Source organism: Nansenia antarctica (genome assembly GCF_963989245.1).
Source record: "Nansenia antarctica genome assembly, chromosome: 3".
NCBI classification, from domain to species: Eukaryota; Metazoa; Chordata; class Actinopteri; order Argentiniformes; family Microstomatidae; genus Nansenia; species Nansenia antarctica.
The window spans coordinates 9,628,568-9,651,067 of NC_137688.1; the positions used below are offsets into that span (position 1 = coordinate 9,628,568).

The 22,500-nt window shown below is 48.8% G+C and overlaps 1 protein-coding gene across 1 annotated transcript in view; it reads left to right on the forward strand.

Annotated features, from left to right (window-relative positions):
• The window catches only part of LOC308152413 (ecto-NOX disulfide-thiol exchanger 2-like), a 106,162-nt gene that overhangs the window by 68,910 nt on the left and 14,752 nt on the right, over positions 1 to 22,500 (forward strand). The window contains exons 4-7 of the mRNA XM_080525392.1: positions 4,758 to 4,964; positions 7,214 to 7,447; positions 10,318 to 10,530; positions 18,285 to 18,391. Coding sequence (XP_080381518.1) covers positions 4,758 to 4,964; positions 7,214 to 7,447; positions 10,318 to 10,530; positions 18,285 to 18,391 — 761 coding nt within the window. The remainder of the gene's footprint in view (positions 1 to 4,757; positions 4,965 to 7,213; positions 7,448 to 10,317; positions 10,531 to 18,284; positions 18,392 to 22,500) is intronic.

Below are 22,500 nucleotides of genomic sequence, written 5' to 3' on the forward strand. Positions count from 1 at the left end.
CCCTCTCAGCTGTGGAAGTCATTAGAATCGCTCAGAATGAAAGCTTCTCCCGAGAGATCTTCTCTATCTGCTGTCAAAGAAAAGTTTCTTTTACAAGAGTGTTTCAAAGAAAACTTAGCTGTCAGACTGTGGAGAGATCGGCTTCAGCCTGAAACTGAAACAAAGGCTCTTTGCCCCGGCAGACGTTGGGAATTCAGCCTCCTTCAGACAACATGAAACACCGTCTGGAGTCGCTCCTCCTCTTCCTTAAACACACAAGTCTTTCATGTCATGTGCCTGCGTGCGTGCGTGCGTGTGTGTGTGTGCGGGCGCGCGTGTGTCTGTGCGTGCGCATGCGCGCGTGTGTGTGTTCTCTTCTCTGTGGTGAAGCTGGAGTCTCTGCTGGACTGTTTTGACTGGCAGCCTTGTTCTGACTCTAGGTCTATTATGACTGACAGACGCGTGCGTGGGTGTGCGACGTGCGTGTTTGTGTTCACCGTGATGCAACACTCTGTCACAGGAGAGAGAAGAGAGAAAAAAAGAGAAACACTCACTCAGATCCCTGCTCCGCATAAGCTTTAGAGCTCTGCTCTGCGTGTATTACATGTAGAATCTTACTCTCTGTGTACCTTGTGAAGCTAGTGTGAAGGGCTGTGTGGGCTGTTGTCTGTGTGTGTGTCTCTCTCTCTCTCTCTCTGTCTGTATCTCTCTCTCTCTGTCTCTGTCTGTCTCTCTGTCTCTCTGTATCTCTCTCTCTCTCTCTGTCTGTCTCTCTCTCTCTCTGTATCTCTGTATCTCTCTCTGTATCTCTGTATCTCTCTCTCTCTCTGTCTCTCTCTCTGTCTCTCTCTCTCTGTCTCTCTCTCTGTCTGTCTCTCTCTCTCTCTGTCTCTTTCTCTCTGTCTCTCTCTCTCTCTCTCTCTCTCTCTCTCTCTCTCTCTCTCTCTCTCTCAGAAGCAGACCCATTCTCCTGGCCGGCGAGCCTAATCAGCCTCATTGCTTACCACTCGGGGTGTAATATGCCTGTAAGAGCAGGCACTCCCCAGTCATCTAGGAGAGCTCTCTCCACGCGGACACCTTATTTGTGTCACGTTCTAATGCTTAGGATCTGATGTCGACATACATTTCCTCGTTGTTGAAAATCAATGACACATCGCTAGTCAACTAACACAGCTTGTTTTGTGAGCCTGTGAACAATGTAAAGTAGTGTTATAGTTAACTAGGTAGCAGTGGGGATTACTTACTGAATCCATTACATTACAGTGTTGACTAGCGAGTTTGTGTTGTGATTCTCAACAACATTGAAACGTGGTTTCGTGTTGCAAAAGATAATGCGGACCAAAAGACTAGAACGTGTCACATTTTGTTATGTTGTGGCAATTCAATTAGTGACATTCTTATGTTACACCTTACAAGGTCCTGCACTCACACATACACTCAGCCACTTACCTACACTGATGGACAGGGTGGTGAGTATTACCACCCCCCTGCTGTCTTACCCCCTCCCTCTCTCCCTCTCTCCCTGTGCTCCTCTCTCTCCTCATCAGTCTTGGCTCCCTCATGAAATGCAGCGCGCCTTAAACAAGACTAAAGCCTGACTTCAGAGGGAGACGATTTTATGCGGCAGATGAAAGTGGTCACAGGGACCCCGAGAGAATCGCCGAGGAGCCGCCAACGACAGTCAATTACACAGATGTGCAGATCTCTGCCAGGGGTGTGCCAGGGGCGTCCAGGTCTTTGTTTCTGAATCGTCCGTGACCGTCGAGGATATCAGCATCGTCCCTGGTTTCGTTGGCGCCCGGAGGGGGTCACCGCGTGGCGAGACTGTGACACGGAGGACTGGCTCTGTAGAGAGGAAGAGAGGTTTATCTTCATCCCCCCAAACCAAGGAAACGATGATAGTGAGAGAAGGAGATAAGATACTGAGAGGGGACAGTGAGGAGATGAATATAGAATAGCTCTATTAAGAGATTGAGTTTTTTTGGGAAGTGAAGGAAAAGAAGCGGAACGTTATTTCAAAGAGAAAGAGAGAGTAATAATATAGTCATGTTTCTTCCCCTCTGGTCCTCGCGCGTGAGTGTGCGCGTGAGTGTGTGTGCGCGAGCGTGTGTTTGTGTGTGTGTGTGTGTGTGTGTGTGTCGGCTGATGCGGCATGTGTGAGGGTTAGGTTAGAGGACAGTGGTGAGTCTTGTGGTCTGTTGTCTCAGGTGCTCTTGTCATATACAGGCCAGCAGGCTGCATATGGTGGCAGAAACACACACACACACACACACACACACACACACACACTGCAGTGACTGATGGCAAGTTTTCAAGCACTCCGTCTTCTCTGCTGCCGCACTGCTGATGTCCTTAGGAGGTGTGTGAGAGTGAGCTCAGAGAGCTGAAGTGTAGGTGTGCCCCCCCCTCCCTCCTTAGGAGGTGTGTGAGAGGGAGCTCAGAGAGCTGAAGTGTAGGTGTGCCCCCCCCTCCCTCCTTTCCTCCCTATTGTGTAATACCTTAGCTCGCTCCTTGCACACACATCTAACTAACCACAAAAAGTCAAACACTGTAGCGAGAGCAGCGACAGTAAATATCAGCTTGTCACTTCAACTAAAGGTCCCCTGTGTGCGTGCGTTCTAGTTGTGTGCCCTCATCATCTGAAAGACTCAGAGGGAGATGGCATTTGGGCACAGTGCCAGGGACGGCAATGGCGCAGGTTTCCTTCCCTGTGTGGGAAGCTGCACTTTAGAATATAATAATATTTGGCATGGCGGTTTAGGTTCCTGACAGTTTGTGTAGAGGGCAGTTTGTGTTACTGACAGTTTGTGAAGAGGGCAGTTTGGTTTACTGACAGTTTGCGCAGAGGGCAGTTTGGTTTACTGACAGTTTGCGCGGAGGGCAGTTTGTGTTACTGACAGTTTGCGTAGAGGGCAGTTTGGTTTACTGACAGTTTGTTTTACTGGCAGTTTGTGTAATGGGCAGTTTGTGTTACTGGCAGTTGGTTTCATTGCCCAGTTGGATTGAATAGCTGCCCCTCCCTCCTCCGTCTCCTTGTAAAACATGTTCAGAATGAGGGATACTGCTCTGTTATTAAAGCTTTAGAATAAGACCCCTTTCTTCTGTGTCATAGATCCCTAGGAGTGGTCTTCTTCAAGGCGAACTCTGCCTTTTGAAGCGATCTGTAGCTAACCCGGGAGATGATGGATGGTTCATGTCATAGTGTGTGTTGTAATGTGGCCATGGGGCGATGCCTCAGGGAGCCGTCTATTTCTGGCTGGTGTTGGAGCCAGTGGAACCTCCTAGCCTCCTAGCGGCTGTGGCCGGAGGTAGAGACGGCATCTAATGATGGCAAGGTCCTTGGGCAAGACGCTGAACCCCAAATTGCTCGCCGTCAGTGTGTGAATGTGTGTGAATGGGTGAATGAGAGGGCATTGTAAAGGGCTTTGGAATAAGGTGCTATATAAGTCCAGTCCATTGAACCTCCTAGCCTCCGTACACAGTGGGACTAAGGACCTCCTACCAGAGAGCCTAGAACACCGATGTTAAGAGATCCCCTTTAACCAGCAGCATCCCCCAAAACCTCATCATTACCTTTTCTCTCGGGTCGTAGTGAGTGTTCACTGTGGCGAACTGTGGCTCAGGAGGTAGAGCCGGCGTCTAATGTTCGCAAGATCGGCGGTTCGAATCCCGGCTGGCCACATGTCATATTGTCCTTGGGCAAGACACTGAACTCCAAATTGCTCCCAATGAGCGGGCCAGCGCCTGGCATGGTAGCTTGCCGCCATTGGTGTGTGAATGGGTGAATGAGAGGCCTTTGTGAAGTGCTTTGGAATAAGACACTATATAAGTCACTCCATTTACCATTTTATTTAAATGTTGAACCCCTGGTTCAGAGTGTTCTCTCCTGGTTCAGAGTGACTGTTCTCTCCTGGTTCAGAGTGACTGTTCTCTCCTGGTTCAGAGTGACTGTTCTCTCCTGGTTCAGAGTGACTGTTCTCTCCTGGTTCAGAGTGAGTGTGGTGATGATGTCAGCGGTGTCTGGGATGGCGAGGCCCAGATGGTGATTCAGCGTCTGACTTAGTCTTCCGTCGACTACCTCGTTCCATCCACGTAGACTCAGCTAATCACATTTCTCCCGGATGGAACGGCTGATCTGTTGGAGATGAGCTCAGTCAACACGCATCTGTGTTTGATTAGTCAGGTCTGTGGAGTAATGAACCATTCACATGAGAGGAGCCATCCACCAACTCCCTGCTCAATAAGTCCCATCTTATTCATACCGCAGTTTCACATTCATGCTATGAAGATATGCAGATATACAAACGATCTTAAGCATATTGCTACGTGTTATCGTCATCCAAGCAGCATGGATGGTCCGTTTTGTGTCATTAACCCATGGTACTGTAAAGGGGGTAATGTTTCAAACATGTTGTAATTGGTTTTCTCAGCATGTTGTATCACAGATTTCACTTGTATGTGTACCCATGTGTATGCGTATGAGTGTATTATATATTAATGATGCTCAGGAATGAAAGTGAAAAATCAATTCCGCGAACATTCACAGTAGCTACAGTGTGTTTTCCTTTTTACCCCTGCTCGATACAGAACATTAGTGTTAAGTGAAGGAGGTTCAGCTGCAGTGCCTAGTGTTAATTAGGGTTCATTGGTATGTGTCTGATGTTTCAGGGCTCTATGTTGACTGAATTGGTCCAACTCTGTCCTCCACAGTTCAGCCCTGACTCGACCCCCTTCCCAAATTAATATCCTTCTCTGTTTCCCCTCCTCATGTTGCCTAGACCTTCCATCTCCTGCCATTAGGGAGCGCCCTCCCGGCTGTAAGACGGTGTTTGTGGGCGGCCTGCCTGAGAACTCCACTGAGCAGCTCATCGTCGAGGTCTTCGGCCAGTGTGGCGAAATCATCGCCATCCGCAAGAGCAAGAAGAACTTCTGCCACATTCGATTCGCTGAGGAGTTCACCGTTGACAAGGCGCTCTTCCTGTCTGGTACGTCTCTGTCTGGACAACGTCCCCTGAACTACTGTATGATGGTCTTAACACAACTTAGCGTTCCAGCTACAGTGTCTATAGAAAGTCAACACACCCTTTCACTTTTTCCACATTTTGTTGTGTTATAGACTCAATTTAAAATGTATTTAACATTCATTATCAACATGGCAGCTGTTGTTTTTGTGGACGTCAGACTGAGGTTGTATCAGACTGATGTCAGAGCAGCACCCTCTACTCTAGTGCTGCTTCACAGGAGAGGTGGCTGGGCTCTTCATTTAGTCTGATGGACATGAGAGGGCTGATGACTCACTCTCTCACTCATTCTCTCTCACTCTCTCACTCATTCTCTCTCACTCTCTCACTCATTCTCTCTCTCTTTCTCACTCATTCTCTCTCGCACACCAGTCTCCTCAGCTACAGTCCTCTCCACATCCACCAGTCTCCTCAGCTACAGAGTCCCCTCCACATCCACCAGTCTCCTCAGCTACAGAGTCCTCTCCACATCCACCAGTCTCCTCAGCTACAGTCCCCTTCACATCCACCAGTCCCCTCAGCTACAGAGTCCTCTCCACGTCCACCAGTCTCCTCAGCTACAGAGTCCCCTCCACATCCACCAGTCTCCTCAGCTACAGTCCTCTCCACATCCACCAGTCTCCTCAGCTACAGAGTCCCCTCCACATCCACCAGTCTCCTCAGCTACAGTCCCCTCCACATCCACCAGTCTCCTCAGCTACAGTCCCCTCCACATCCACCAGTCTCCTCAGCTACAGAGTCCTCTCCATGTCCACCAGTCTCCTCAGCTACAGTCCTCTCCACATCCACCAGTCTCCTCAGCTACAGTCCCCTCCACATCCACCAGTCTCCTCAGCTACAGTCCCCTCCACATCCACCAGTCCCCTCCGCCCAGCACACTGCTCTCTGTCTGGGTGCCTGAAGCAGAGGGCCGCCTAGCCATTAGCTCGAGTGTCACTAGAGGAATAATTAGTAGCCTGTGAGTTTGCTCAGTGTACTGTATTAGTATTCAGAGAGAAGCAGCATGTTCTCCCTCAGTCCCCCAAAGCTACGTATGATGGGATGCAGCTGTGACAGAGAAACAGACTGATTAAAGAGAGGAGAGCCTAGGAGGGACAGAGAAAAAGGCAGATCAGTTTAGCCCCCAAAACGCACCCTCACTATCTCTCTGGCTGGCTGTCTGGCTGTCTCTCTGTCTGTCTGTCTGTCTGGCTGGCTGGCTGGCTCACTGGCTGGCTGGCTGGCTGGCTGGCTGTTCATCTAGCATTATGAATGCCAATGCCCCCTGGCCTGAGCATAGATTACTTTTTCATGCGATGACTGATGGATAGATGATTCACTTACTTAGACAAATGTACTTGTTGTAAGTGGTTTTGGGTAAAGGCGTCTGCTAAATGGCAAACATGTAAAGGTAAATGTAAGGAGAGACAACGACACATGAAGTTATCCCACGGTTCTAGCATGGTGAGGGTTCTAGCATGCTCAGAGTTCTAGCATGGTGAGGGTTCTAACAGGCCTGACATGAAGTTACTCTCAGCTTCTGAAAAGCTTTCTCTCAAAGAGAGGAGGGGTGGGGGGGGGGGGGGGTTGAGCTAATGCGAGAATATGTGATGAGAGTGAAGGAGAAAGAGGGGATGATAGGGAGAGCTGAACAGGTTTTCTAGGAGGGAGAGAGGGATGAGCTGCAGGTGTGGGTATTGACCCAGAAAGCCCAGGCGTAATTCCACAGCTTATTCTTAGTACGCCCTTGTATGCCTTCTATTCAGGTCTTTCTTCTCCCCCTCTATCTTTTACCCCTCTCCCTCACTCCCCTCCCTCCTGACCACTCCTTTCTTTCCTCTCAACCCCTCTCCAAACCCCAAATCCTCCATCTTCTCTCTTCATCTTACCCTCCTCCATATGATCCTCTTCCTCTCTTCTGCCCTCCTCTCTCCTCTTCCTTCCATCTTCTCTTCCTGCTCTCCTCCATATGATCCTCTTCCTCTCTCCTGCCCTCCTCCATATGATCCTCTTCCTCTCTCCTGTCCTCCTCTCTCCTCTTCCTTCCATCTTCTCTTCCTGCTCTCCTCCATATGATCCTCTTCCTCTCTCCTGCCCTCCTCCATATGATCCTCTTCCTCTCTCTTGTCCTCCTCCATATGATCCTCTTCCTCTCTCGTGTCCTCCTCTCTCCTCTTCCTTCCATCTTCTCTTCCTGCCCTCCTCCATATGATGGTGTCCCTCTCCTCCCCCAGGTTACCGTATCCGTCTGGGCTCCAGTACAGATAAGAAGGACACGGGGAGGCTCCATGTGGACTTTGCCCAGGCCAGAGACGACCTGTATGAGTGGGAGTGTCACCAGCGCATGATGGCCAGAGAGGAGAGGCACCGGCGGAGGATGGAAGAGGACCGCTTCAGACCCCCCTCCCCTCCCCCCATCGTACACTACTCCGAACACGAGTGTGGCCAGCTCGGGGACAAGATCAAAGGTACACACACACACACACACACACACACACCAGGGGCGGAGCTACTGTGGTGGCACGGGATGGCACCCGCCTCCTTTGTGATCTGATTGCGCCCCCCCCCGTGTGCCCTCCCCCAACGCCCATTGAGTGTTGAGTGTTGTCGATCAGTAAAGGCGTTGTGAAAGTTTTGCGAAGCGATTGGATTGGCCATCCCGTGTGCCTCCCAAATGTCATTGTCTCTTAGTCATGTCAATCATTGTGTGCTTTGACGCAGAAATTCGTTAGTATATGCAGCTAGTACATGTTGTTGAAGAAGAAAGTGTTTTCCGGTCTTTTTAATGTCACAAACATGGCATTCTTCTCAGTTTGGTACATTATTTGCACAGTTGAGGTCGTTTGGCCGTGCAAAGGTTCTGGTTGGGCGATGGAGCGGTTCCCTCTCCAGAAACACCATTTGGCAGCACTTAAAAATCATGTCAACATCACTCCAGTCTCCCGCTGAGCCGAGTCAGTCGACCATTAAAACATCAACGACAGTGAAAAACACTATTGGGTCGGGCTTGAGGCCTCTAAATATGAGAGCTGGGACTCGGGTCCACCCCTGCCGGTCCTGTGAGGTCCAGTGTCTCTGAGGTGAGGTGGTGAGAGCGTGTCTGAGCGGACCTCGAATCAAAGCTGGCAAGCACTGAAGTTTCTACCACCTTTAGGCCCCCCCCCCACGCGCAAACTGGTCATCACTAATTGGTTGATTCCTACAACAACAAGGAAGTCCTCCGTGCCTTTCTGTAAAGCCTGCGTCACCTTTAGGGAAATGTAGAGTACCAGTCAAAAGTTTGGACACACTTTCCCATTCAATTAAATGCCTAATATGCTGTTGGTATTATGTCTAATATGCTGTTGGCATTATATCTAATATGATGTTGATATTCTGCTTAATATGCTTTTGGTATTATGCTTAATATGCTCGCGCATCGATGAGCCTTGGGCACCCAACACCCTGTCTCCGGTTTGTGGTTTGATGCTCTGACCCAGTCGTCTGTCCATAACAATTTGGCCCTTGTCAAAGTCGCTCAGGTCTTCTACTCCTGCCCATTTCTCTCCGACACGTCAACTCCAAGTCACTCGCTGCCTAATATCTTCCACCCCTTGACAGGTGCCATTGTAACAAGATAATCAATGTTATTCACTTCACCTGTCAGCTGTCGTAATGTCTTGGCTCATCGGTGTATGTACAGCATAATGGTATCCTGTAGATGTTTTTGCCAATAGGCCCGCCGCCCAACACATTACAAACGTGTTAGTAGTACTTAGTATTAGTATTAGTATTTCAGTTTTTCATCCAACCAACCTGACATTATGATTATTATTTTTGCAGTATAGAGAGACTTACAAGCATACACAGAGGAGAGCAAACACACACTCCCACACTCCCATAAGCACACCATCAAGGCATAGCCAGACATTATGTTCACGCCCAGGGGCTCATGGGTCTGTCATACGTCTGAGTGCTCCTCTCTACAGGCTCTCTGTTCGGTATGTTGGAGGTATTCTCCCGACACTCTGCAGACCTTGATTTCTGTACGTACTGTATGATGTTCTGTTCCTGTTTGTATATGTGTTTAGTGAGAGAGAGAGAGAGAGAGAGAGAGAGAGAGAGAGAGAGAGAGAGAGAGAGAGAGAGAGAGAGAGAGAGAGAGAGAGAGAGAGAGAGAGAGAGAGAGAGAGAGAGAGAGAGAGAGAGAGAGAGAGAGAGAGAGAGAGAGAGAGAGAGAGAGAGAGAGAGAGAGAGAGAGAGAGAGAGGTACACACAAAGCCCTCCTCCGCTGAATAAACATGTTTCTCTGATGAGCTGAGCTGAGTCAGGGCTGAACTGTGAGGGCCCTCTTTGCCAAATGTTGTGACTAGTTCCCCACCTCTGCGCCTCACGAGGCATCTGAGGCGCGCTACTCTTTTTCATCTGTCACTACCTGCACTTTACCTTTTAACGAGGAGGATAAGTGAAACAGTGTGCTTGCTCCCAGACGTAACGTACCCTCTCGAACTACCACGCTTCTCTTTGAAAAACATCAGGTTCCGCCATTTTGTCTCCGTGTGTGAAACGCGAGCTCAACAAAATGACTCGTTTCCCTCCTCGCTGTGTGTAGGCGCGCTACTCTTTTTTCAGCTGTCACTATCTGGCCATGCTAGAGAGGACAGCAGCAGGGGGCTGTAGAGGCATTTCAAATAGAGACAGCGTTTGTAGCCACTAGCCCTCCCCTCTAACCTGACCCCAAACTCGCTATCCTGCTCCCTCAGGTGACTCTCAGTTTGCTGAGGTGATTTTATACTTTCTAGCATGTCCTCCATCAGCCCTCACCCCTCACCTCTACCCTGACCCCTACCTCTCTGTCCCCCTCACCTCTACCCTGACCCCTGACCCCTACCTCTCTGTCCTCCTCACCTCTACCCTGACCCCTGACCCCTACCTCTCTGTCCTCCTCACCTCTACCCTGACCCCTGACCCCTACCTGTCTGTCCCCCTCACCTCTACCCTGACCCCTGACCCCTACCTCTCTGTCCTCCTCACCTCTACCCTGACCCCTGACCCCTACCTCTCTATCCTCACCTCTACCCTGACCCCTACCTCTCTGTCCCCCTGACCCCTGACCCCTACCTCTCTGTCCTCCTCACCTCTACCCTGACCCCTGACCCCTACCTCTCTATCCTCACCTCTACCCTGACCCCTACCTCTCTGTCCCCCTGACCCCTGACCCCTACCTGTCTGTCCTCCTCACCTCTACCCTGACCCCTGACCCCTACCTCTCTATCCTCACCTCTACCCTGACCCCTGACCCCTACCTCTGTCCTCCTCACCTCTACCCTGACCCCTACCTCTGTCCTCCCCCCCCCAGATGACTCTCAGTTTGCGGACGCGGTGCGCGTGCTGCTGACCTGGGTGGAGCGTGGCGAGGTGAACCGCCGCAACGCCAACAACTTCTACTCCATGATCCAGCTGTCCAACAGCCACATCCGCAGGCTGATGGGGGAGAAGGCCGCCCACGAGAAGGAGATGGAGGAGGCCAAGGACAAGTTCAAGACTGCCCTGTCTGGCATCCTGGCTCAGTGTGAGTTACCACTAGAGACCACACACTCACACACACACACTCACACACACACACACACACAGAACCACACACACACGCACACACACGCACACACACACACCTGGCAGTCAGTACTCAGACAACTGAGTACACCCCTTATGGGGAGAGAGTTTATATATAGCCTTTAATAAAGTAGAGAGTAGGTGCAGGGCAGTAATAGCAGCAGAGCAGAACAGAACAGAACTTTTAGGGCTCCGTGCCTCTCACAGGCCATCATCAACCATTAGTCCCAGAGGGTCCGGTCCATCTCCTCCCCCTGCTGTTCCTCTCATACAGCACCTGGAACTGAGGAGACCGTTACACCCAGGCCTCTCCTCTGGGCCTTTACATCTCTGGAGACGCCTCTACACTGACCCTGCATCAGCTGTACCTGTAGCTGAGCCTGTACCTAGATCAGCCAGATACATCCTTACTGTGTCTGCATCAGTGAGAGGCGTTCATATAGAACTGACCAGGGATCAGTAAGAGGCGTTCCCGCACTGCCGTGTTAAAACAGTCAAGCGCACTGAGAGCCTTAACTCCTGTCTGTCTGTCTGTCTGTCTGTCCGCTGTAGCTCCTGTTCACCAAGACACAGAATCCTAGTTTATCAAGAGACAGAAGTTTATCAAGAGACAGAAAAGTGAGCTGCTCTGTGACAGCAGCTCAGTATCTCAGGTTTCGACAGGTGTGACACAGACAGCAAATATTATGCATATTAGACACGCTGACTAAAACTGTCACACTGTCACACTGACACACACGCACGCCCTCACATTGGCACACACGCTAACATCATCACATACTCACACTGTCACACACTGACACACTCACACACACACACACACACACACACTGTCACACATACAACACCATCACACACTCACACTGTCACACACTCTGGAAGGTCTCAGGTTTCAGGTAGTCTATCCTTGGTGGATCTGGCGATGTTTGTTGGGGTGGAAAGAAGGTAAGTTTGTGTTCCAGGCAGTCTAACTCTGTCTTTACCACACTACGGTCTGCATATAGTCCAGCCAGTCATAGGTCTTCTTATTGTTGAGTCATACTGTATGTGTGGCCTGACTTTAGACAGCCAGTGTGAGAGGTATCACTAGGGGGCGCTGTGGGCAGCTGACCTGAAGGAGACAGGCCAGAGAGGCCAAAGTAAGTATGTTAACAGCAGGGACTGATACAATATGAAGGAAGAGGTGAAAATGTTGGTGATTGAATGCTAGGTTAAACACACCACAGACAGCCTGGGCTCTTCAATCACCTACAGTCATCTAGGGCACGCTCGTGTCCAGATAGCCACACTAGCACGTACACACTATATGTAGCAGGAATACTAAGTTAGCATGCTTGCATTATGGAGCCGTACTGAATATTGGATTTGTTTATGCTGTGTGATGAGCTGAGGAAATGTGAAAGGCTAGGCAGGGGGGGCTGACCCACCAACACACACTCGCTCTCGTTTATTTCTGTCCCCGAGTTTGTTTCTGTCTCCTCCGCAAATGTCAGCACAGACGCCGGGGGTCCCCGGGGGGGGAGGCTCCGCGCGCGTCGCGGCGGGAACAAAAGGTTCCCCCCGATCGTAGTTAGCAGGGTGTTTTCTCCCAGCTGCAGAACGCAGCCTGTGGCCTCTCTGTCGCCGAATGCGATATCACACATCTCTGCTGGCATTCTCCCGCTGCCACCTTGGATTTAATTGTCGCCTTTTAAATAAATAAATTTAGAAAAAGCCCCTGACAGTGTCTCTGCTAGAAATGGCTCCCGTTTGATGAATGTCTGGCGACAGGAAATGTCCTCCAGTAAAACAAGGCCGTTTCTCAGCTGAAGGATTCATGAGCCAATGAACGGCCTCTCCCCTCGTAATTCACTGAGGGAGGATGATCTTTAGAGAACATGACAATCATCTCTCAGCTGAGTTTGGGTTCGCATTCCATCACCTCGCGGGGATGCCTGCCTTCACGGCACGCCTCCGCGTGCTTCATCCCAGGCATGAACCCGCCTGACAGAAACTTAATGACCTAATTTAGAAATGGGACACAATGTGTGAGTCTAGCAGCCAGCTCCTTATATAGAGACAGAGCACCTCACCCAGCTCTGCTGTGTTCTAGAATGTTCCCCCCTCACCCAGCTCTGCTGTGTTCTAGAATGTTCCCCCTCTCTCAGCCCAGAACAGACAGAGTCTTAAGGCCAATGCACACGGCGTGCGATTTTGTCGCACGACAACATTCGATTCTCAATTCACACCAATGAATGAATGAATGAATGTGAATGGAGAATCGAATCTTGTCGTGCGACAATATTGCATCGCAATGCATTGTCTCATTGGGTCTCTTTCAAAACAATGGAATCGAATTTGTGTGCATTGGCCTTTAGAGACCTTTGTGATTCTGACAGGCACAACGTCACCCCTGCATCATCTCTAATAACAGTACAAAACAACACAGACACACACACACCTAGAGAACGCCCCGCCACAACATCCAAGTCTTTAATCTCTCCCCTGCCTTTCCCATTGATCTCCTCCATCAAATTAAAGGATTCAGACAAGCCTCTCTATCGATCTTAACACGCCCCCTCCCTCTCAGACCCCCTCCCCTCCCTCCACCTTCCCTAGGCCACAACGCCGGTGGTCTTATTGACTCCCCCTGGGCTGGTTAGACCTCTCTGGGAGGCTTCTGTCCCTGACATTGCAGCACAAGAGAGTAATGCAACAGGCATAATTCAAGATCATTAAAAAAAAAGTGACAATAGTACAGGACGTCAGTGACCAATAATAATGTGTGTCTGTGATGTTGGTTAATGCAGCACACAGCGGGAATCCAACCCACAACCTAAGCACTGTTAGGGTTAGAGTCACAGAGGAACACACGTGTGTGTGGTGTGTGTGTGTGTGTGTGTGTGTGTGTGTGTGTGTGTGTGTGTGTGTGTGTGTGTGTGTGTGCCTCTGCAGCCCCCACACCCACACGTTGAGCTCACCAGTTGTTGTGTGTCCCTGGGTTGATGTTGCTGTGTTCCCACTAATTGCATGTGTAGTCTCTAATTGTGTAATTACACCCACCCACCCCTCCCTCCCCCCGCCCCCCACACACACACAGTAGACAGAAGGTTGTTAAGGCCAACTGTCAATCACAGGTGTATCAGGGATGGATCACCACAGATGAATGTCTCCCAGCAGCCTCTGGGCTCTCCTCCCCTCCTCCAGCACTGAGCCTCTGAATCAAAGCTGCTCCATCTCTCCATCTCCCCATCTCCCCATCTCTCCATCTCTCCATCTCTCCATCTCTCCTCTCCAGGGATAAGACCACCCACCATCCCCCTCTCATCTCTTACATCAGCCAGCCAGGAGACTCTAGATTCCCTCTTTCAAGTGTGATCAGATCTGTGTGTTTCAGGAGGCTTCTATTAATGAGAGGTCATTAGAGATGCCTCCCAGTGCTGCTTTAAGAGCAGCGCTGCTCCACAAGCTAATCTGCACTGAGGAGGGTAATGAATAGAGGTGCTGCCAGTGTCCGATAGCATCAGCCTTGTCATTCCATGTCATTACCAAGGAGAGGCTTTACCACAGACCCACCAGCCGTCTTCATTAGATCTCAACCTCAGAAGCTTCACATTAAAAAAGCCTTTGAGAGTCTTTGATTCTAACATTCCTACCATCTGAGAGTCCATGAAGGTGAGGCGCGTCAGGGGGATGAAAAGCCGTAGTTCTGTTCTCAGAAAAGAGGGTTTCAGTAACAGTTAGAGACGTGAGCAGACGGAGACTTTTCCTTTAGAAGATAACCTCCCTACCTCCCCCCTCCACACCCTACCTCCCCTACCTCCCCCCTCCACACCCTACCTCCCCCCTCCACATCCTACCTCCCCACCTCCACACCCTACCTCCCCCCTCCACACCCTACCTCCCCCCCTCCACACCCTACCTCCCCCCTCCACACCCTACCTCCCCCCCTCCACACCCTACCTCCCCCCCTCCACACCCTACCTCCCCCTCCACACCCTACCTCCCTCCTCCACACCCTACCTCCCCCCTCCACACCCTACCTCCCCTACCTCCCCACCTCCACACCCTACCTCCCCCCTCCACACCCTACCTCCCCCCTCCACACCCTACCTCCCCCCCTCCACACCCTACCTCCCCCCTCCACACCCTACCTCCCCACCTCCACACCCTACCTCCACCTCCACACCCTACCTCCCCACCTCCACACCCTACCTCCACACCCTACCCCACACCCTACCTCCCCCCCTCCACACCCTACCTCCCCTGCCTCCACACCCTACCTCCACACCCTACCTCCCCCCTCCACACCCTACCTCCCCCCTCCACACCCTACCTCCCCCCTCCACACCCTACCTCCCCACCTCTACACCCTACCTCCCCCCTCCACACCCTACCCCCTAGGGGTGTAACGGATCACGGAAATTCCGTGATCCGTTCGGATCGCCCTCCACGGTTCGGAACGCGTGTGTACCGCGGATCAAATATATATTATTTTTTTTACCTTTATTTTACCAGGAAGTCACATTGAGATTAAAACCTCTTTTACAAGAGAGACCTGGCCAAGACAGGGTCAAAATAGTAGCTTAAAAAACAGTTCAGATAACAAGACAGGACATAAGACAGTGGCAACAATACAATAGACAAACAATGGTAGGGGTATTTACAAGGTGATTAAAACATTGAGAAGTCTAACCAAAGCAGGTACAGCGAGCGGTGACCACATCCTTTAATCTACGCTTGAAGATACTTATGGAAATAAGGGCCTCTAATTTAAAAGTAGTCTGTAGGTCATTCCAAGACCAAGGGCCATAATAAGACAAGCTTGCCCTTCCAACATTGTTCATGATAAGTGGCACCTTGTATTGTAGCCATCTACGAGACCTGAGACCCGAGCCACTCGGTATAGGGATGAACTTCAGGCCCAGATAATTCGGTAAGAAGCCAGAGATGATTTTAAACACAAGAGTGTACCAGTGTTGGAGCCTTCTGACAGAAAGAGATGGCCATCCAACCAGACTATACAGTGTACAGTGATGGGTCCTGAAGGCACTATTGGTGATGTATCTTAGAACCGAATGATACAGGGGGTCTAGCTTGGATAAAGTGGACAGAGAAGCAAACCTATATACTGTATCACTGTTAACAAGTAATAATATTACCGTATTTTCCGCACTATAAGGCGCACTTAAAAGCCTTTAATTTTAAAAAAAAACGACAGTGCGCCTTATAACCCGGAGCGCCTTATATATGGATCAATTGGTTAATTTGTTGATCCATACTGGTTGTACATGGCGCTCAAGGCGCTCTGTCAAAATGTTTCAGTACGACTGGTAAACTACAAAGCCGCACCGCTTGCAGCATTACGGTAATCAGTAAACACCGGTATACTGTGCTTACTCACAGTCCCACACCACAAGACCCCAAGTAAAGAAGACTAAACAGAGTTTCCGAGGGAACAAAGTGAGATTCTTGGTGCTTTCAACTTGAAGTTTTAAAGTACCCACTCGATATAATAAACAACAGTTTAACGATCACTAAACACTTATCATTTGTGTATTGGATTCATTATTCTCGTTTGCCGGAGGCTACCGGTAAGGGAGGGTTGACTTGTAAACCTAGTTTCGTTTTAGCTCGTGTTCAAAAGCAAGAACTGTGTGTTCATCTAGTTATGTGTAGTTATGTGTTTTTAGCATGTCGATGTTCTCCCAGTATGTTGTCATGTTATTAAAATACAGTTTAGACCTTCGTAGCGATGTGTTTTGTTAGCTGTTAGCCGCTAGCAGCGTTTGTTGTGGTTTGGTCAGAGTCACTTTTCTCCCATTCAGTGTTTGAGGTGAACCAACATTCAAATACGCCTGTCGTGTTCAATCTTTCTCTGATTTGAATGTATGACACATCATTTGAAAGCTTACAATCTGTAGTTTAAGCATGTGTAAAAACTGAAAAAGTACGTTGCACATTTCACCAGGAGCTGTCACATATTGGTTGTTGGTTATAATTGTATAGCCTATTGGTTGTTTTCTGGTGTTGTTTTGCTCTGTTTGTAGTCTACTTGATGTATTTTTATCAGCTGTTAAATCACCACAGCGGTTAATCCACTAATAGAGATAATAGCAGATTGAAAATGCTTGTAGCTAACTACTCTATATCTCGTGGTTGCAGCTATTGCGAATTGCTATTCACGCGAGTCAGCTGTGAATCACCGCAGGTCCTTGACGCTTGTTGCAAAAATGGATGACGAACGGCTGATACTTGAGGTGGAAAAATATATATTTTTGACAGTGGAGCAGGTAGAACGTTGACGGTGACAACGCTCAGGTGGAGCTTGGACAACGGGAAGTTGACACAACACCGATGGAGAGGTGACGCAACGCAGTAGGTGGAGCTTGGGCGTAACGCAACCCCAGTCAAACGTTTGACTGCAGTATCTATTCTATGCGCCTTATAATCCGGTGCGCCTTATAATCCGGTGCGCCCTGTATATGAAAACAGTTCTAAAATAGGCCATTCATTGAAGGTGCGCCTTATAATCCGGTGCGCCTTATACTGCGGAAAATACGGTACTTAATATCTTACTTAATATCTCTTGTAAATCACAATGTAGAGTTGCCATGAAAAGATAGACGCGACAGTTGCGGGCTTTGTTTTACTCTAAAGCGCAATGATAGGTTGATAATGCGAAAGAAAAATAATCCGTTGTTTGCTCACTACACGTGAAGCTGGGAATCCACAACAACAAGGCTGCGTTCGTAAATCCGCTCTGGAATCTGATCAGCGTTCAAGGAACGCCTCTTGTCCAATCAAATTACTTGGTCCCTTTATGACGTCGGACCCAGTGTGCGCTCCGGCGCTCTCAAAGCGAATTTACGAACGCGGCCCAAGTGTATCATGTTACGTTGTTCGGCGGAGAAGAACTCGAAATGCCTCCCTCGTCATTTAAATCCCATGTATGGGAGCACTTTGGCTTCTCTGTCAACTATGACGGGAGGCACGAAAAAGGTAGCTCGACAACTTCTAATAATGTAGGCATTTTTTTCATACCATGTTCAAAATAAGGGTTCACTTTATTATTTAGTTAAAAGTGGCATAAAACATGTTTATTCATCTGCTTTAAAGAGCCCAGTGATTCACTGCTGCAACCAGGCGCCTCCTCCCTCTCTCCTATCATTTAAATTGAGTGTATTTCAGTATAATTATGTAATGTTTGAGTGTAGAATATGTTATATATATATATTATATACAGTATATATATGTATATATATATGTATATATATATATATTACCAGTTTTGACATCTTGAATGTTGTTGGTTTTTGTCACATAGTAAAAGTGGTGTTTTTACAGAATTCAAGGAAAAAGCAGTTTTTATAAAAACAAAAATGTTTTGTGTTGATCCGAAAAATGATCCGATCCGTGACTCAAAAACCGTGACACGATCCGATCCGTGAGTTAGGTGATCCGTTACACCCCTACTACCCCCCCCCCCCTCCACACCCTACCTCCCCCCTCCACACCCTACCTCCCCACCTCCACACCCTACCTCCCCTAGGTTTGACCAGAACAGAGCATCAGATACAAACACAGACGTCCAGTAGAGAATAGAGCACACACACGTGGACACACAGTAAAGTGCCTTCCTACCTGATTCCACTTTCTCACTCCTCTGCTCCTTCCCACCCGCCCTCTCTCTCTCTCTCTGGACGGTCACTGGCCCCTGCACCCCCGCCACAGTTGAGCAGATTGTGTCTGTATTCCACGCTGCTTCCAAACAAAAGGCATGGGACCATTTCTCCAAAGCTCAACGCAAGAACCTGGACGTGTGGCGCAAGCAAGCAGAGGTGGGTGTTTTCTCCTTTACCTGTTTTTATTCACCTATTTATATTCACGTGGTAATAGTCTCCTTTTGATTTTATAATTGATGTACATTTATGTAACACTTAATGTGAGCATCCCCATCTCCCTCCCGTATTCCTTCACACATTTGTGGAGTTCATGGTGTTGTCTTGACAAATCCATGATTTGTGTTAAGCAGGCAAAATGCTAAGCTAAGTGCCAGACTCAACACCAAGAGCTAGACAGAAACCTGTAGGGTTTAGCTTGACTTTAGCTCAGATGCTAGGCTACACCCAGGCTCTCTGCTAAGCTCAGCCCCAGAGGGTGAGCCCCTGTCAGGCCCAGGTCCAGGGCATTCGCCCTTCTGTCCCCTGAAGGGAGTCCTGCTCGGTGAGTGTTCAGTAACCCACAAGACTACCAGGAACAGGTAACTGTAGACTCATCCTTTCACTCAACCAGTCAATCAATGTATTATTGTAACACATGAACATGTTCTATAAACCTTCCCGTTACCTTGTCACTCACTGGCTGTGTTCTTACCCAGCAGATGAGGAAGAGGCAGATTTGATTTTCCTGTTTTGTTTTGGTGGGGAATTGGGGTCATCCATCTCGAGACTGTTTATTAATTCAGGAGACCTGACAAGATGTTTTCACTGTATCCGATTCGTTATTTTCCATCACATTAATTACCGTCAACACTTTTCGACGTTAATGGAGGGTGTTCAAGCGCGACGCCGCTGCTGTTTCTTTTGCGCCCAAACGAGTGAGTGTGATCTGGGGGCGTCAGTGTGTACAACACCAGATTTGGTGTGTAATTGACAACCTAATCTCCCGTCTCACTGTCAGACGCACGGCAGCGTTTCCATTGGATCACAGGCTGGAGACGGTTTATCTGTCCTGTTGATGATCAGCTCAGACTACATGACACCCTGCTGCTTCACTGCATACGCTCTGACTGTGACTCTACATACGCTCTGACTGTGACTCTACATACGCTCTGACTGTGACTCTACATACGCTCTGACTGTGACTCTACATACGCTTTGACTGTGACTCTACATACGCTCTGACTGTGACTACATACGCTCTGACTGTGACTCTACATACGCTCTGACTGTGACTACATACGCTTTGACTGTGACTCTACATACGTTTTGACTGTGACTCTACATACGCTCTGACTGTGACTCTACATACGCTTTGATTGTGACTCCACATACGCTCTGACTGTGACTCTACATACGCTTTGACTGTGACTCTACATACACTCTGACTGTGACTCTACATACGCTCTGACTGTGACTCTACATACGCTTTGACTGTGACTCTACATACGCTCTGACTGTGACTCTACATACTCTTTGACTGTGACTCTACATACGCTCTGACTGTGACTCTACATACGCTCTGACTGTGACTACATACGCTCTGACTGTGACTCTACATACGCTTTGACTGTGACTCCACATACGCTCTGACTGTGACTCTACATACGCTTTGACTGTGACTCTACATACGCTTTGACTGTGACTCCACATACGCTCTGACTGTGACTCTACATACGCTTTGACTGTGACTCTACATACGCTCTGACTGTGACTCTACATACGCTTTGACTGTGACTCTACATACTCTCTGACTGTGACTCTACATACGCTCTAACTGTGACTCTACATACGCTTTGACTGTGACTCTACATACGCTATGACTGTGACTCTACATACGCTTTGACTGTGACTCTACATACGCTCTGACTGTGACTCTACATACACTTTGACTGTGACTCTTGATGAAGATTTTCTATGGTTTTCTGTAGCATAATGAGTATGAGCATCCAGCCTTGATATTCTGACCTGTATACTGTGTGTGTGTGTGTGTGTGTGTGTGTGCGCGCATGCATGTGCGCGTGCACGTGAGGCAGCAGATCACGGCTCAGACTGTAGACACCTTTCTTCTCTAAAGGTAGGTGTGTGTAGCGACATCACACCTCGCTTAACTGGACTCACAGTTTAGAGGCTTAGATTAAAACACTCACTCACACACACACACACACACACACTCTCACACACTCTCACACACACATTCACACATCACAGCCCTTTATTTCACACAGCATGAAGCTAAACATCATCGTTCAATCTCAATGAAGCTCTAATCTGTGTGAATATTCATATGTTTTTTTTAAAACCACGGTTGCGTACAGTACCCTGCAGGATTGCAGAATACTAATGACTGTAGGAATAGAAGTCCTTCTGACACGCTCACAGTTAACAACTGCAGCTGAGAGCGGTTCACACAGTGTGCTGCTGATGCATATTAACACTCAACTGCAGGCTGTGAATATTCATGTATTGTGATCCAGAATTCAGCAATGGTGCACAGAATCCTAAACATGCTAATGGCAACTCATAATCCTAAACATGCTAATGGCAACTCATAATCCTAAACATGCTAATGGCAACTCATAATCCTAATAATGCTAATGGCAACTCATAATCCTAAACATGCTATTGAACAAAGGAGGTCTTATCACACATGGAGAACCTGTGGAGTCCATGCTACGGTAATGAGGCAGGTGTATACAGTGTTGCTATGGTAATGAGGCAGGTTTATGCAGTGTTGCTACGGTAATGAGGCAGGTGCATGCAGTGTTGTATGGGGTGGGTATACACCACACCATCTCTGTCGGCCCTGAAACCTGTCTTCTATTGTTTTTTTATTTGTTTTTTTATTTAACCTTTATTTAACCAGGTGACCTCATTGAGATAAGGAATCTCTTTTTCAAGGGGGACCTGGCCAAGAGGGGCAGCACAAGGACACAATCATACATTCAATACACAGATAAGAAGATAAGAAGAATAAGAAATAAGAAATTAAAAGCAGGTTTGGACGGGCACAGATACTGAAATTAAATGTTCTGCTGACACTCAGACCTGGAGTCTCTCTGGGCTCTAGTCTTTAGAGGGAATATAATGGAGCATCTCCTCTCAGTAAATGTAAGGTAGTTATTTAAAGTAGGCTTAATCATCGAGGACCTTGTCTTTCTAACCACCTGAGCCGTGTGTGAGTGTGTGAGTGAGTGAGTGAGTGAGTGAGTGCGTGTGTGTGTGTGTGTGTGTGTTTGTGCGTGTATAGAGTGTATAGACCACCTGTGCATGGAATCTCTGTTAGTGTTTAGAGTTAGGGACAGGACGTTATTAGGGATGTGTCTATAAACCATTCATGTGTCTACATCAGCCCATCCATCCATCCATCCATCAGCCCATCCATCCATCGGTTAATTCATCCATCATCCATCCATCAGCCCATCCATCCATCCATCGGTTAATTCATCCATCCATCAGCCCATCCATCAGCCCATCCATCAGCCCATCCATCCCTCAGCCCATCCATCCATCCCTCAGCCCATCCATCCCTCAGCCCATCCATCCATCCATCCCTCAGCCCATCCATCCATCCATCCATCCATCTATCCCTCAGCCCATCCATCCATCCATCCCATCCATCCATCCCTCAGCCCATCCATCCCTCAGCCCATCCATCCATCAGCCCATCCATCCCTCAGCCCATCCATCCATCTATCCCTCAGCCCATCCATCCATCCATCCCTCAGCCCATCCATCCATCCATCCATCAGCCCATCCATCCCTCAGCCCATCCAGCCATCCATCTATCCCTCAGCCCATCCAATCATCCATCCATCCATCCATCCATCCCTCAGCCCATCTATCCATCCCTCAGCCCATCCATCCATCCATCCATCCCTCAGCCCATCCATCCATCCATCCCTCAGCCCATCCATCCATCCATCCATCCATCAGCCCATCCATCCATCCATCCATCCATCAGCCCATCCATCCATCCATCCATCAGCCCATCCATCCAATCTTCCATACCCGTTCATCTTCCCTGTAGCACACATATCTCTCCCTCCCTCCATCCCTCCATCCAGTGCACATAATATTAGCCTTCTGTTGTTGTCTTTCTACACATCACACACGGTTGTTGTTTATGGGGAGCCAGCCTCTTATCCAGTATGACTCATCTCAGTAAACAGAGCCTGAACAACGGAAGAGAGTTAAAGCATACATACAGCATGACCTCCATCTCACAG